Source organism: Lineus longissimus, chromosome 13 (genome assembly GCF_910592395.1).
Source record: "Lineus longissimus chromosome 13, tnLinLong1.2, whole genome shotgun sequence".
Taxonomy (NCBI): domain Eukaryota; kingdom Metazoa; phylum Nemertea; class Pilidiophora; order Heteronemertea; family Lineidae; genus Lineus; species Lineus longissimus.
Window position 1 is genome coordinate 4,917,492 of NC_088320.1, and position 14,751 is coordinate 4,932,242.

Sequence of the window (14,751 nt, forward strand, 5' to 3'; positions counted from 1 at the left end):
AAAGCATGATTTCGTCTGCTAAGGACAGTTGTTCCGAGTTCCAGAACGTATCCCAAAGCAGTATCTCTGCCCCTGCCAACTCAGAAACTCCTGCTTATCTTTTCCTTTTCTGTCAGAGATTGTGTCCAGTGGCTTGGGTCGTGATCCAGCTTGGATACACCTCAGCCATCTTTGTCGTCTGCTGTTCTGTCGTCCTGACTATCCAGTTGGAGGCTGTCCAGGACAGTTTTTGACAACAGGACAATCTGAGACGCAAGCGGATTGTCAAAGACGGGAGTGGTCTGTCTGGTATGATAAGGGAGAGCCTAATACGTCAGTGGACATACTGTAGTGGCAGACGTCTGTCGTAGAGAGTAGCTTCTGTGACTTCAGTGGACAGGTCTCAGATGACAGAAAAAGTTCACAGAATACACATCAAGTAACATGGAGACAAAGTAAGAATTAAAATCTTTATTAGATTCACACAATAAACTAATATAATTTACATCATTAGACATCAATGGATAATTTACTATGAAACAGAAAGTTTTCCAGCTCATCACATCTGTAAGACAATTTTGTTGAAAGATCTTTTTACACAAAATCGGGAAAATTTCCTGTTTCACCAACTTGTTTTCTGGATTGCTCCCAAGAATATCCCCTCATGTGTTTAGACGAACACAGAATTTTGCGTCATTTGCCCCAGATTTTCAGATCCCTCCTCCCCAATCCCTACACAATGTATCCCTTGCCCTGATCTCTGCACAAGAGAAACAGGAGAAAACGGTCAAGACAGCCCTGGATACTTTCTCCCATGAAAATGCATTTGTCCACTGAAAATCACCAGCACAAAGAACTTTTACAGAAAAACTTCAGCAAAAAGATTTCACTTTGGTCAAGAATATGTTTTTCAGTTAGATAATGACACCAAGTGTTCTTCCAGTGTGCACAAAAATAGTTCTTGTTAACCGCAGGGATGGGAAGTGTTTATAAAATGTCATGTCCATTTTTGAATGGCAATGTACACATATGGAAGGTCGTGACTTGTCCATCTAGGAACCCCTGAAAGACAGAAAGAGGTATCTCTTATTACATATGATCAATAGTTTCATTGAAATTTAGGAGACATTCATCTCCATAATACATATTTGTGCCATGTTCTATGAGCAATCAATATTTTCAAGGCCCTAGTTGGCTAAAAATGAAGACATTGGTGACCAATGCTGGCAAATTAAGTCGAAACGAGCATTTTGAGAATTTGAGTTGCACTTTCTATCAGCAAGAACTTTAATGGAGTAGATATGAATAACCTCAATTATAACTTGACCACCATTGGTAATCTACGCGACAACTCATACTTACACTATGATATTGTTGATGGGGATGTGGATTAACTTGACGAAGAATCCAATGAAACCCATTATGGCAAAGCCAATTGCTGTGGCCATGGCAATTTTCTGGAATTCTGAAAAAATTATACAAATATTAATATGTTATGTTTGATAAGTTTATAATCTTAGAATTATTGACGACACCTTATTCTAAACAAAGAATGCTGGAAATTGGAATCTGATTTAAAAACAATTACAGAAACGTACCTTTTCTATCTGGCTTTGTGCACCTTTTCACTAGGCGAATGGAGTCCTTTGAGAACTGCTTGGCAGGCTCAACGAAGGCCATTACTTGATCCATGATGCCTGAAAATATAAATTTCATAAGGAACATTCTTTCAATACTTGGATTAAAAGATAGTCTTTGGCACAGTGCTGCAACCATATTTAGACACAACTCAAGCGTCTGATCTTATTTTTGATTGTTGTACTAGCCAGCCAAGGACTGGCACTGGCGTATCTCACTATCTGGCAAAGGGCCTAGGGCTATTTATATTAATAAAACTCATAAAAACATAAGATAATGCCTAATGGATAATAAAGCATAAGGCATTAAAACTCTTGTGGTGTAATGATAACATACAGTCTACTAAACTGGCCATACTGCACAAACGAACATCTTTATCTGGTGTTCAATTTAGACGGTAATGTAAATGTACTACAGGACTCATGTACATTTTGTACACGTAGCACAAAATTTTCGACCATTTTGGCCGTCCAAATTGACAGACTAAAATTAGCTCATACATACAAATTGTGTGCATAAATAGTATGTGAGTAGGATCTTTATGTATCAAAGTAATGCAGTGAAAATTCTTAACGAGAAAGTCGGGAGGAAAACGGTGATTTATACCTTATTTTGATGAGAAACTTCCTAACTCTTGAACCGGAACTACGTCGACACTTGAAAAGGAAGTTACAATTCTCGCCACCAGGGTACTTTACAAACGAGAAACGAGGTTGATTTTCAGCTGACTGCTTATCAAATATCAAAAATCGCATCGAGTTTTATGTAATCGACATTTGGTGATATGTCTGTTGATGAGATAAGTATGTAGACATATGAAAATACTGCCCATTTTATACTGGTGTATCGTATTTCAGTGTTATTGCAGAGTAGTTGGCAAGAGGAAACAATGTTTCATGACAATGCTCGGCAAAGTGGTGTAACGGAATTCACAGTCGTTGGTGCATTTGGTCCTTATCTGTCGCCTGTGCTTAAAAATGGGCTAATTCATAGACAAATATCAAAGCATTTGGTTTAGCTTGTGCTGCTTGAGTAGTAGATCAAATTACACCCTCCTGAGTAGTCAATAATTTATGTTTAAAATCATGGTGTGGGAGAGCATACAATGGTCAGGAAGGCCTCCCGTATTGGTCATCATGATGATTTCTATAGTGCATACATATCAAATCTTTGGTCAAGCAGTGTAATATCGGTACATATGCTCTCCCCCGGCCCCCATAGCCAGCAGTGTCAATGCTTTCAAAATGCATACGTCTTTACATGCACATTGGAGTGGAGGCTTTGGCGCTCCTGAAGTCACAACCTCAGACCGTTGATTTGGTGTCCTCAGATCAGAGGATGATTTCCGTAGGAGTGCAGCTTGTATACAGTGGGTTCTTTTGTATCTAACTCTCCCTCCAAATCAAATTTAGGCCACTGGCACACCTGGAGTCGCATCAAGCCATGTGTCGTTCACACCAAGACAGACATACCGGCCCAGTTGTCTTTCCAGACTACATTTGGTGTCCTCAGAAGGTCATTATTCTAGAACTTGGAGCTTGTACACCCCCTTAAAAACAAGGAATTTCCAGCATATCCATGTGCTCTGCTCCTCCAAGACAGACGTACCAGTCTACAGGGGCATCCTTCTGTATGAGGAAGTCCTGGTAGTGGTATGTGCTGTCGGTTGCCAACTTTCTCCGCTTTCTTCCAGATCATTCCGGATAGAAAATATCTTGCAGCTTGAGTGGCAGATCGGATTAAGGATAAGAGGTAATCAGATTGCTCCAGATCACTATAACGACAATGACAAACTACACCAGAGTGTTAGTCTATGGGACACTACTCCGAGGACAACCTAACCACTACCTCATACAGAACAAGGACAATGGAGAGGCCAAATATATTGGGATAGGACAACTTCAGGACCGGCGTCCCCTCGTGACAGCGACGCCATATAATATACCGTTTCTCTTGGATGTGCCGGGCGAAGGCGAGGTATGAATACTGGTCTCTGTTGTCTCAAGTCTTGAAGCGGCATCCATGCTTGCTTGATACCTCCCTTTGTATATATGGATTAGAAGAAGAAGGGAAGTTACTTAGTCCCGATTGCCCTGATCTCTTAAACTCAAAATTCAAGGCTCTTGGCTTAGTTTTCTGCCAGTTTTTGCGAGATATTTTGCAGGATGACAATCGGTGTGTTTGTCTTGGCTGGATACGGAAATTGGGTAGAAATATGCAGGATGACAATCGGTGTGTTTGTCTTGGCTGGATACGGAAATTGGGTAGAAATATGACTTTGTTACATCCCGAGAAGTTATGCGTTGGTTGGAATGCATAGCTTAAAGGGGTATGCCGTTCATAATTACTGGTGCAGTTATTGGGCATGCAACTTTGCTGAAAGTTGGTACATATAGCACTAGAGGTCCCGGATATGTGAGAAGAACGTAACGATATCAGAATCTATATCGGTTAACAATCAATCGGGCGCACAAACCCTACAGAAAGCAAGCATAGAACCTTGGCAGCAATATGTGTAGTCTTTTCTAGGTTTTGTGCATCAATTATGGGCCGATTGATTGGAGTGATTCTGGTATTTTCACGTACCTGTGTTCTCCACAAACCAGTGTTGGCAGTAATAGAGCAATATAGTAATGCGACTGCACAAAACCACTCTCCATTGAAAGGAAATACTTTTTTTCAGAATATTACTGGTGAAATATTTGATGTCGACGACAAAATGCTCAAAGTTTTAGATGACCTAGAAAACCATCCAAATTTTTACCAACGTGAAATTATTCCCTTCACGTTCAAGAAAGATTCACAAGATAAACCAACAGAGGACAGCACTGGCAGTGCCTGGGTGTATCTCATGAAAGAGTTCAACAAAAAGATGCTGCAACTGCCATTCTTGAAGTCATACGATTCCAATGATCATTTACGATCTTATAAGAAAAGGTAGAGTGATTGTTCCCCGAGGATTTGAAAGAAGTATCTTGAAATAATGCTTGGCCGTGTATGATGGCTTGATGCAATGAAGCGAGATGGTGCACCAGCTCCTTTTCGTTAAGACCCAATGAATGCTGAAACTTTTGGTTTAAATTTTGAGCAGTAGGTATTGTCGCTGTAATAGGTATTGGTGCAAATCAAGCACCTGCACATGAAGCAGGACACAGCACACTCGTTTTGATTTGAATCGTCTGCTAGCTACTGAAATCTTCGTCTACATTTGGTTTTATTTTAGCGAGGAGGATCTAGAAGATTTAAGTGTTCTCCATGAATTAATTGAGAAAGAAGTCGATAGCATGTGAACAAGCTAAGAAAAGTATGCATATTTCACTGCCAGCACGTTGCACTGTATTGCTTCAATCTCTCGCCGAGGCTATTCTTTTCGTCTTTATTCCGACTTTTCCTTTCCATTTGATGAAATGGACGACGTAGGCATTTAACACGAAGCTTGGAATGCTGAAAGGTGGCTTATAATATTATCATCTCAGTCTTAAGACTTTTGGGGAATGAAGTTACGATGGCCTCTAATGTATATGAATACCAGTACCCATAGCGCCGTCAGTTTCCAACTAAGTCCAGTTCATTGTTTAATTTCGATTATTTTTTGCAGGCCAGCAGGGAGGAGCCGTGAAGAACATGCAAAATACTTGAACGACTTCGTCAAAGGGAACAACTGCGATGAAAATTAGAAAATCATTCTCAGGAAAATTCTTCACTAAAGCGTGGAATAAAAATTAGAAAAACATTCTCAGGAAAATTCTTCACTAAAGCGTGGAATAAAAATTAGAAAAACATTCTCAGGAAAATTCTTCACTAAAGCGTGGAATAATTGTGAATATACCGATCGATGAGAATTACTGTAAGACGGGGCGACATCATCCAGAGATCAAGAGGCGGAGGTATATTTAAAACCACTGATTACGTCAGGATGGGGTGACATGAGCCCAAAGTGTTATTTCAACCGATATCAGTTTGCGGATACAACTACTCTCCCACTATTGGATAAAACCTGTTCAAGTCTGTGAAAGGTACCAGCTTCAATTTATAGATAGCAGCACTTGAGATACAGCTCATCAAGGCAGGATGGCAAACCAATGGTAATATTCACAGCATGAAACTATCAGTTGTTAAAAAATATTGGTAACTTGAGCATGATTTGTTAGAGACTGTGGCAAAAGGCTTCACCTATTAGCGTAAGTAATAATCCAGTTAAAAACCTATCAGTAAATTCAATTTTGCTACATTTTGCCACAAACTTTGGCTACATGTACAGTCCTTTAGATACAAGCCAGTCCGAGTTGAATGAGGCTGCCTCAACCTGACTTGTTTCATAGGAAATTTCACTGCAAATCAATCTTCTATCCTGGGCATGGCTTATCATATTAGTCCTGGCCATGCTTTCTGCAGCATGAATCCATGGAGTACATGTATTACTGAGCACGAAGTGACCCTTATCAATGACTCTAAACCTCTGCTGTAGTTGTCCTATACATGTCTTCTGAAATTGTACAAGAGCTTCCTGGCACAGAGATTGGCAGCTGATCTCGATGCACTGATCTCGAAGCACTGATCTCAAAGTAATGTCGGTCCCCTCAGTCTGAAATTAGCTCCTGTGATTTGGTCAGAGGCAACATTTGAATAGTTCATTGGATGTATTATTACTGGTCACAACCAGTCAGGCTTTTCCTTACCGCCTTCTCCCCCAAAAGTGTCGCAAAGAATGAAATATTAAAATTTTAAATCCTAATCCATGGTCCTTAAATTTTTATAAATTTCTTACTTGCCCCCCCCCCCCCCCAGTCAAGGTGGTCAAGTGAATAACCTGAGCACTGCAACTATGCAGGTGCCAGGTGCATCATTATCTGCAGGGCGCTGCTAGCGAAATGCATCCCATTAAAACAGCAGCTACGAGAAACTGGACAATTGGAACCCTGTGGCAATGTAACCTTGCCACAAGCATGAATCACCGTAGTGGATCTCCGACATAACCACTGTGGTCATTCTCCTGATTATACTGATTAGGGGCCAACAGTACCCTCGCAAAGGTTTCAGGTAAGTTTGGTGTTTGCCAGTAACCAGTTTATTCATGTGAACGACCATAGTACTGACAGGTTATATGATCTTGCATTCTGAATAGTTTGATTCTTTATTGATGATCTATACACATGAAATCATATCATAACATTTATGAAAATACACAGAAGACGCCCAAGAAAGTATTGCTGTTGACCTCACTACCAGTGCCATTCCTCGAGTTAGATCATGCAAATACATAGCAGGTTTGGCAACTAGATATGAGGTCAGGGAGATGACACAAATCTCACCGATTGCCACCATTTCGCAGCAATAAATTCCTTGGCAACAATCAAAAGATGACAAAACTAATGAAATAATAGTTTGATAAATAAAGATTCTTGTATTATGAACACAGAACCGAAGAAAATTAATGAAATTTTCCAAGATAGGACAGATAAAATTACTCTTTTACATAATTATACACATAAAGATGAGGTCCAGGGCTGCCAACTCCTATAAAGACTTTATAATCTTCCAAACTTGTCCAATTGTGCACAATTTTTTGAGCAAAAACATAGAACAGTTATTCTTCCCTAGGTTCTAGGACATGTACAGATTTGCCCTCTTGGAGTTTTAATTCAAGTTAAAATTCAATGAGCAGATTCATAAATGGTAACACCCTTGATGGGCCATACCAATTACATTGAAATAGAGAAGGCAGCCTTAGTATTTTTCAGGTAACCTGTGATGGACTGTGCCAGTGATTGAACACTGCAATGAGGGGGAAATGAAGAACTGAAATTTTCATGATTATTACCGCTTAGCAGTTACCAAATAAATTCAGGGGCTACACTTTATAAGTATAAGAAAGAAAATCAGAGTTATTTTCCAAAGTTACCAACATTTTACTCAGTACCTTTAAAGCCCATCACAAGACACCTAAAGCGCCCAGCAAACAAGTTTTTTGTCAGAGTGACCACGGTCTGTAATAATTGTTGTACGCAACGAAAGTGTCATCAGTGGTGATTGCTGCAGGTGCCTTCGACAAGAATTGGTTGCCATGAATATCAAACTTAGCGGTTACCGATTTTACCTGCAGACCAGCGATCTTTTCAGTGCTAACTGAAGCAATAATCATCGAGATAATCATCGCAAGTCGCAGGGATAAAAATATCTCATTTGCGGAGCATTTTCAGTTAACATAAAACATAAATAGAGAATACATCTTCAAAATTCTTTCCAAGTCAGGGTGTTTAAAACAAATTGTAAATATTAAACAGTTTTGTTGAATATTTTAGTTTCTCCTCAGCCCAGGCAATTAATCCAACAACCTGGCGATTTTGAGCAAATTACCCTTGTGATAGAAAGAGATAAACATAAATTTCTCTCAAAAAAAAGATCCTATCCACACAAACTAATCGTATAAAAAGACTGTCCAAGGTCTTTTTTTTCCTTAAATTTTCATCCTCGATTTGGAATTAGCCTGATTTACAATAATGCACCTTTGTGCCAATAATTAGTAAAGACAAAAGCATTTTTTGTGCAAATCCCCATTGTGGTTTCAGCTTCAAGAATAAATGTATTTTCTGTTATTTAACATGTTTTTTGGGAATCAAACAAATTATACCCTATTTCACCAGAGAAAAAAAACAATCTCATGATTTTGGTGATTTCACGCAGAAAATGAAACACGTAAACAAAATATTTCTTTCATCTGAGAAATCAAAGCTAAAGTATCTACCGGTAAATCTATTTTCTTTGACTGAATCTCAACATGACCAAGAACGTGCCATTTTAAGTGAAATACTGACAACTTTCCCACTGTACGGTGCCATTTTTTCGTGAAATAGACTAAACAATGATTTGATTTCGAATCAAGCCATATAAGAGATCATTTCATACTTGCTTAATACCTAATCTTAAAAATCTAAGAATCATTGTATTGTAGCCTAATAAGACTCCATTAGTGAAAATAAGCGTAAAATTAACTATAGATATTGGCTAATTACCTCCTCTTTTATTTAATTGCTGGAAAAAAATAATTAACTGGCATTCAATACTAGTATTTTACAACTTTGTGTCACCTATTTTTCAATCCCTCCCCCACAAAACCTTAAATAGTTTAAGAAATAATACACTTGGGTCAACAAAATGGACTCTTTCCGGTGGTCGAATTTGTGTCCATGTATTTCTGTGGCAGTGGCTAAACGTCCAATAACTATGAGGCTGAACAACTTTACAAGAATTTTTGTGAAATGAATGATCTATATCATAGAATTCAGAATGACCTGCCCATTTTTTGAAAGTGCAACATAAATGTAAGTGAGCTGCAGAACTACAAGAATATTCACATTGAAATCTAACATAATAAAATGTGTCATGATTTCCTGAAACATACTTCAGTTGTTTCTTTAAACGAACATGTGTCCATCGCTTACATTTGCTCCACTGTTCACTAGATGTATTCACAAAAGACTTCTCTCCATTTACTGAAGTGACAGCGTTTAAATTTGAATCTAAGCTTGACATAAAAATGTTCCATTTTTTGGTCAGGATATCGTGAGAATATCTCATTTTCAAAACATCCCCACCACGTCCTAAAAACTTCAACTTACGTCGATGAAATGTGTGATCTACAAGGTGACAATGACAGTGAACAACCGCTCTACACAACCGACAAAATTCACTACAATAGCATATTTTACACCTGTGACAACTGACTAATCTGACCTGTAACCTTAAACCGTAGCCATAAAACGGTGCGTCGAACCGGTTGGTAAGACAACCGGTGTTGACAGAGGCTTGCCTCTGGTTGCATGATTGATGCGACAGGAAAACTGATACAAGACTGGTCAAACCCATGGCCGATTCATCATGATTAAGTTTATTGTTTAAAAGACTGTTTCTCGCAAAAAAAGTAGAACTTAATTGACCTTGTCCAAACACTTCGTCCGTTGATAAAATTGAAGCAATAAAATCCTTAATAGTTTTCCTCTCCCAGGAATAAGAATAGAAATAAAACTTTAATTCACCTGATGCACTCTTTGGGTTAATGCAAATATATTCCTCGAATGGTTTTGCATTTTCATTAATTGGAATTCTGGATATTTGTGAAATAAATTTGTTCATCCAAGGACTAGATATCCAGTCCAATTGTATCCTGAACTGTCGGTAAACAGTTTGAATAAAATCATTTTGTAAATTCCAACCATGGATGCAGGGTTTAAAAAGTTCATGAACCGGCGTAACATCTGTTCGTAAACTCCAGTAATCCGGTGCGCATAACCGGCTGTTAAATCTGTGATGCATGGACTTTTGGAACTTAGTGACAAAGAAACTTGGTGTATCATCCAGAACCAGATTGTTTTCTGCTTCTAGCTGGTAGCAACCAGGGGTGAAGGTCAAACTCGGCAACTTCTGGGGACGCACCAACGCGGTACGTGGTACCCCTGATGTGGTACGTGGTACCCCCAATGTGGTACGTGTTACCCCATGTCCAAAAGTAACTAGGGAGCGAACCGTTTTGATCTAGAATGCAACAGAGCAGACCGTCGCAATGAGTGACACAGCAGTAAACTGGTTTCGGCAATCGGTGTCTGCTGGTAGATTAGTATCAATTTGCCTGAGAAGTTCAGCTGTTTGAGCTTTGCATTGCCTTCCAAGACTTTCAGCAATACCGCATGACTTGACAACTACCGAAACCAACTTTGAAAAGCTATGCTCTTCCGCTATGTCGCACAATGCTATGAGCTGAACCATAGCAAACTGAATCAGTTTGGAACGAACCGTTTCAGTCGCCAGTTCTAACCTGTACCAACTGGTTGGAACCGGTTAGCAATTCAGTGCAAACTGGTCCTGCTCGACAGGCTTCTTTACCCAGTTTCCGAGTCGGGCATCCTGGAAAACTTTATACAAGGACTGCTTCGTCGCTTGGTAGTCCTGAACCAATTGCTTAACGTCGCCGTAGTGCGACGGGAGATCACGCACCCCAGTGGTCGATGGCACTGTGCCGAACAACTCCTTGAACAGCTTGAACAGGGCCTGCTTACTCACGCGGGAAGCGTAACCCTGTTCGTTCTTGCCTGTCGTGGTCGAGATGACTTCTAAACGTGCATCACCTGTGCACCAGTTGACGCTGAAGTTGGGCGCCTTGCCGGGCTGCCGCGACTCCGGGTTACTGATTGCACTCAGGAATGGACGATTGATGTGGTATGGCGGCGGCATTTCTCCGGCGTCTGTGATGCGGGCATACATTGCACGCGATAGGTGGTCAGCGTGGTAGAGACTGCCCAAAATTATGCTGTTTAGGTAGATGGGCTCAACAAAGTGGCTCAGCAGGGCACCTGTAACGAGAAATAAAAGAAATCTGTTGACAATTTGATTTATTGAGAGATTGATACAACTATGAATAGCAATACTGCTCTTCCAGTGGGAAAGTCAGGGCAGCTATCAGACAGACATACTACCAGGAGAAAACATAGTATATTATTTCTGACAGAAAACAGTTGAAAGAGGTCCCTCACTCATTTCCTGAAAGTGGGAGACGAGAACCATGAAATCAAATTTCATCGGCCTAATTGGCTTGCCGACATCGTTCAGACCAATTCCCAATCCATTAGGAGGTACGATTACCAACAGGTGAGGAAAAGAACCAACCTGCTTGATGTACCGCCAATGTTTATTTCATTGAGAAAGTGTTTGATTTAATTGACCAAATGGTGCAGCTGGTTTAATGATGAATAAATCAATTCGGTAAAGGATTTCAATAGGTCCCAGATGAGACAGAGGCAAAATTCTCAGTGAGGGTTTGTTACAGTCTTGATACATGTTCTTATCTATCAGACAATGTCTGATCAAAATGGAAGAATAGCCTAAGGACTCGTACGAATTTGAAGTGATGTCTCTGTTGCACAATGAAGATTTTTGTCTGAGATCAAGGTAACCCGGGGTAGTTACATCATGAGTGCAAAGTGAGAAGATGTGGGTTCAAATCACTTTTGAGCCAATCTTGTTTTTTTCACGTTAAGAGTTCAAAGGCAAAGTGATGCGCTTCCTTTAAAACAAACCCAAAAGCTTTAGGCACACACCGGTCCTTGGTTAAGCTCACATAAGCCTTCAACTAACTTTAGCCCAAAGCCATGACAGCGGTATGCCTGATTTCTTACTACATCAATACCATAAACTCTGTCCAAAAAAAGTGTGACTTGCGGAAGGTAAAAGCTTACTTTCGGAATGTTGTGTTTGTTTTGTTCAGTATACTGTCTGCTGTTCCTCATTACAACCAATGAGTATCAAGGTAAGGACAGCTTCATCATCAGAAGGTGTGATTCTTGCGGCATTAAAAGTACCCTACATAACCAAGGGGAAATACTGCGGACCAGCATTTGTTAAGTCGCAACTAAGACAGAATCATTCGGGCCAAAACAGTTTGAAACATTGCTTATTGCAATGCATCACATCATATGTTGGTCAGAATATCGTGGGCCAATCCCACTTGTCACAGCCATGCTTCAGAAATGTCCAACTAGCTTTCTCTGGTGTTCAATTAAACTACTACTGCCATCCTCGACATGTTATGAAGGAACTGATCGACTTCAATAGTTCATCAAGTAATAACAGATTGCTGTCAAACGATTGAGTGATGGAAGTTCCTTGATTCGATAAAGACATACCCCAGCGCCTCTCTTGACAACTACCGCACCAATTACTTCCCAGCCTGTAATCTGAAACCGCGCGAGTTTTTCACCATCAGGTAGATAGGAATTTGGTTAAATCGTATCAGTTCCACAAACCACAAAAAACAGTCAAAGAGGACAAGGCAAATGAATATTCATCAAATGAAAAAAATGCACGATTTAGCACTGGTTTGCCCTTAAACCAAGATGATGTTATCATCAAATTAACATCCCAGGCTGAAGAGGCAGGTTCTTCCCTCACCTTGCATTGGCAAGAGGCGTATACATATAAGTGAAGGACCAACTTCCTAGTCAATTGAATGCCATCAAATTTCCCCAGCCATCTGCAAAGTTGCCATACATTAGCAAAACGAACAGAGGAATATTGCAATCGATTTCGAGTGTCACTTTCATAGCTCTTCATAAACGAGAACACGCACTACATCGAGGTTTGTAAGATTGCGTGGCAGCGTCATGAAGTTCTGGAAATGAAGTGACTGTCACCAGTTCTGCAAGACGACGGCTGAAGCAGTCGGTAACACCTTGTTAGGCAGTTTTCAGAAGCTAGGGCAAGTGATCTCTCATTCAATGAGATCTCTGCCAAACATGTTCTGGCAAGAACGAAAATATAAATCACTTCGCTGCCCAACTTGTTTCAGAACAAACACCAGATGATGTGTTCGTACAGAAATAATAAGAATTCAATCAGATTACAGATTGTTGTGTTGGCTCACTGGACTACATAATGTGTTGGCTCACTGGATGGATGGAGTGTTACATGCCTTTTGCACTCACAATCCATTAGCATGTTAAATCACCCCCAGTCAGGCTTCAGGATGCCTCGTTGTGGAAGACAGCTGCCTTAGTTGCATTACTATGGCATGATGAAGTCCAGCCTCAATGCGCCAGCGGAATTCTCGGATTCGAAATCAAACCACCACAGACCGATTTCAAATCCAAGAGTTTCTCTCTCCAGCTACATTTCACTTATCGCTAATTTAAATTGGACCCCTTCTGCTAAGACATCTCCATCCTAAACTTATAGCCATATGAGATACCAGCGTCTGCGAGATAACTTGCCAACACCTGATCGAGAGTTGCCACACAGAACTCCGTGAGGTTGGTAACACAAGAATATGGGTAGGACTTTTTACGTTTAAAGAGGTCTTTCCCATGACGCAGACAAACAGTACCATGGAGAAGTGATAGACAGATATGAGGTAGAATGTTTTGGGAAATGTGAGAATATTTTCCAGCAAAGACTTTTTTCAACAATTATTACAGTGGAACCTCATTATAACTTACCCCCTCGGGATCAAGAAATTTATTCACCACATGCATTCGAAGTTCACTGTATCCAGTGTAAACTTCAATGCATTGTTTTGAGATGGGACTTTGTAAACATTTAGCTTTAACTATGCATTTACTGTAGAAGTGTCCATCATAATGAAGTTCCTCTCTACCCAGTGTTGAGATGGAACCAATCCGAGTTCGAATTTAAGCACATACACTGATAAACTTTCTAGGTTACTGCGAGCCAACTTTCAACTACAGAGCCAAGGCAGAAATGCCCCAAGGCGCCACACTGATCTGAAATAAACATGATATAATCCACTTTAGGAAATGCACAAACCAGCAATCGCATTAAGCAAATGCAAAAGTAATGTTTTCAAGAATGGCTTCTCAAATAGAGATCAAACTCTCAGCCGGCCAGAAATTCCATAATCTAGGAAGCAGCTATCGATCGCTACGACAACGATGAATTGATTTTCGAATTGGCACTCCCCGATGTAATAAAATATCCCAGAATTCCATGCACAGGGCGACACAACTTTCATACTCGTTGCTCGTTTTTTTCATTTATCAACATTCAAGCGTCACGATCCAATAACTTTGTCTAATTGGATTGAAAAATCATATGAAGTTCTTACTCTCGAAGCTTAACGTTTGCAGAAATATGAAAGGACTTTTTTCATTTTAGTCCTTGAGCTTTGCATTACAGTTCCCCCCCCCCCTCCCCCACCTATTGTTAACATCCTGAGCTAGTGCTTTAATACTGATAAGAAACGGCCATAAAAATTATTTTACTTCAAATGATTTCTCAAAAAGAAAATCAACTTGTCTGAAAACATTCAAAGAATTGTTTCAAATCTCAAACAACTGTGTCAGAACCAGATGTGCACAAACATAAAACTTTATTTTAGCAAAATCATACACAAATTTAAATGTCTCCTTTGTCTTTAACCAATGACAAGCTTCCTAAATAGAAAAGAAGCTTATAGTTTTACTGTCTTACAAAGTAAAACTTAAGAGATTTTCTGAGTTGAAACCAAAAACAGTATTATCTACTGAACAAATCTTTGAAGGCACTAATCTTAGGAGAAACCATTATTAGTCAGAAACAACTGACGATCGATAATCAAAATTGCTTTGATTTCAAATAACGCAACTAAGT

General features: G+C 39.8%; 2 protein-coding genes across 4 annotated transcripts in view; one reads left to right on the top strand and one right to left on the bottom strand.

Moving 5' to 3' along the window:
* Positions 1-2,310: 2,310 nt before the first annotated feature.
* On the top strand, positions 2,311-6,352 carry LOC135498170 (putative gamma-glutamylcyclotransferase CG2811). Of its 2 annotated transcripts, XM_064788366.1 has the most exons (5): positions 2,311-2,420; positions 3,311-3,594; positions 4,301-4,554; positions 4,841-4,921; positions 5,216-6,352. In XM_064788366.1, exons 2-4 carry the CDS (start codon positions 3,403-3,405, stop codon positions 4,905-4,907), a joined length of 513 nt encoding a protein of 170 aa, XP_064644436.1. In that variant the 5' UTR covers positions 2,311-2,420; positions 3,311-3,402; the 3' UTR covers positions 4,908-4,921; positions 5,216-6,352. The 2 variants fall into 2 exon arrangements, with proteins under 2 accessions (XP_064644436.1, XP_064644435.1); XM_064788365.1 differs by lacking the exon at positions 4,841-4,921.
* A 649-nt stretch (positions 6,353-7,001) lies between these two features.
* Positions 7,002-14,751, bottom strand: part of LOC135498169 (double-stranded RNA-specific editase 1-like) — a 50,579-nt gene continuing 42,829 nt past the window's right edge. For both annotated transcript variants that reach the window (XM_064788363.1, XM_064788364.1), the window contains one exon: positions 7,002-10,964. In XM_064788363.1, coding sequence (XP_064644433.1) covers positions 10,453-10,964 — 512 coding nt within the window. In that variant the 3' untranslated portion in view covers positions 7,002-10,452. The remainder of the gene's footprint in view (positions 10,965-14,751) is intronic.

Coding starts and splice junctions, on each gene's coding strand:
- LOC135498170 (XM_064788365.1), top strand. CDS start 3,403: ATGACAAACTACACCAGAGTGTTAGTCTATGGGACACTACTCCGAGGA. Junction 3,595..4,300: donor ATGTGCCGGGCGAAGGCGAG/GTATGAATACTG, acceptor ACTTTTTTTCAG/AATATTACTGGTGAAATATT. Junction 4,555..5,215: donor TTACGATCTTATAAGAAAAG/GTAGAGTGATTG, acceptor TATTTTTTGCAG/GCCAGCAGGGAGGAGCCGTG.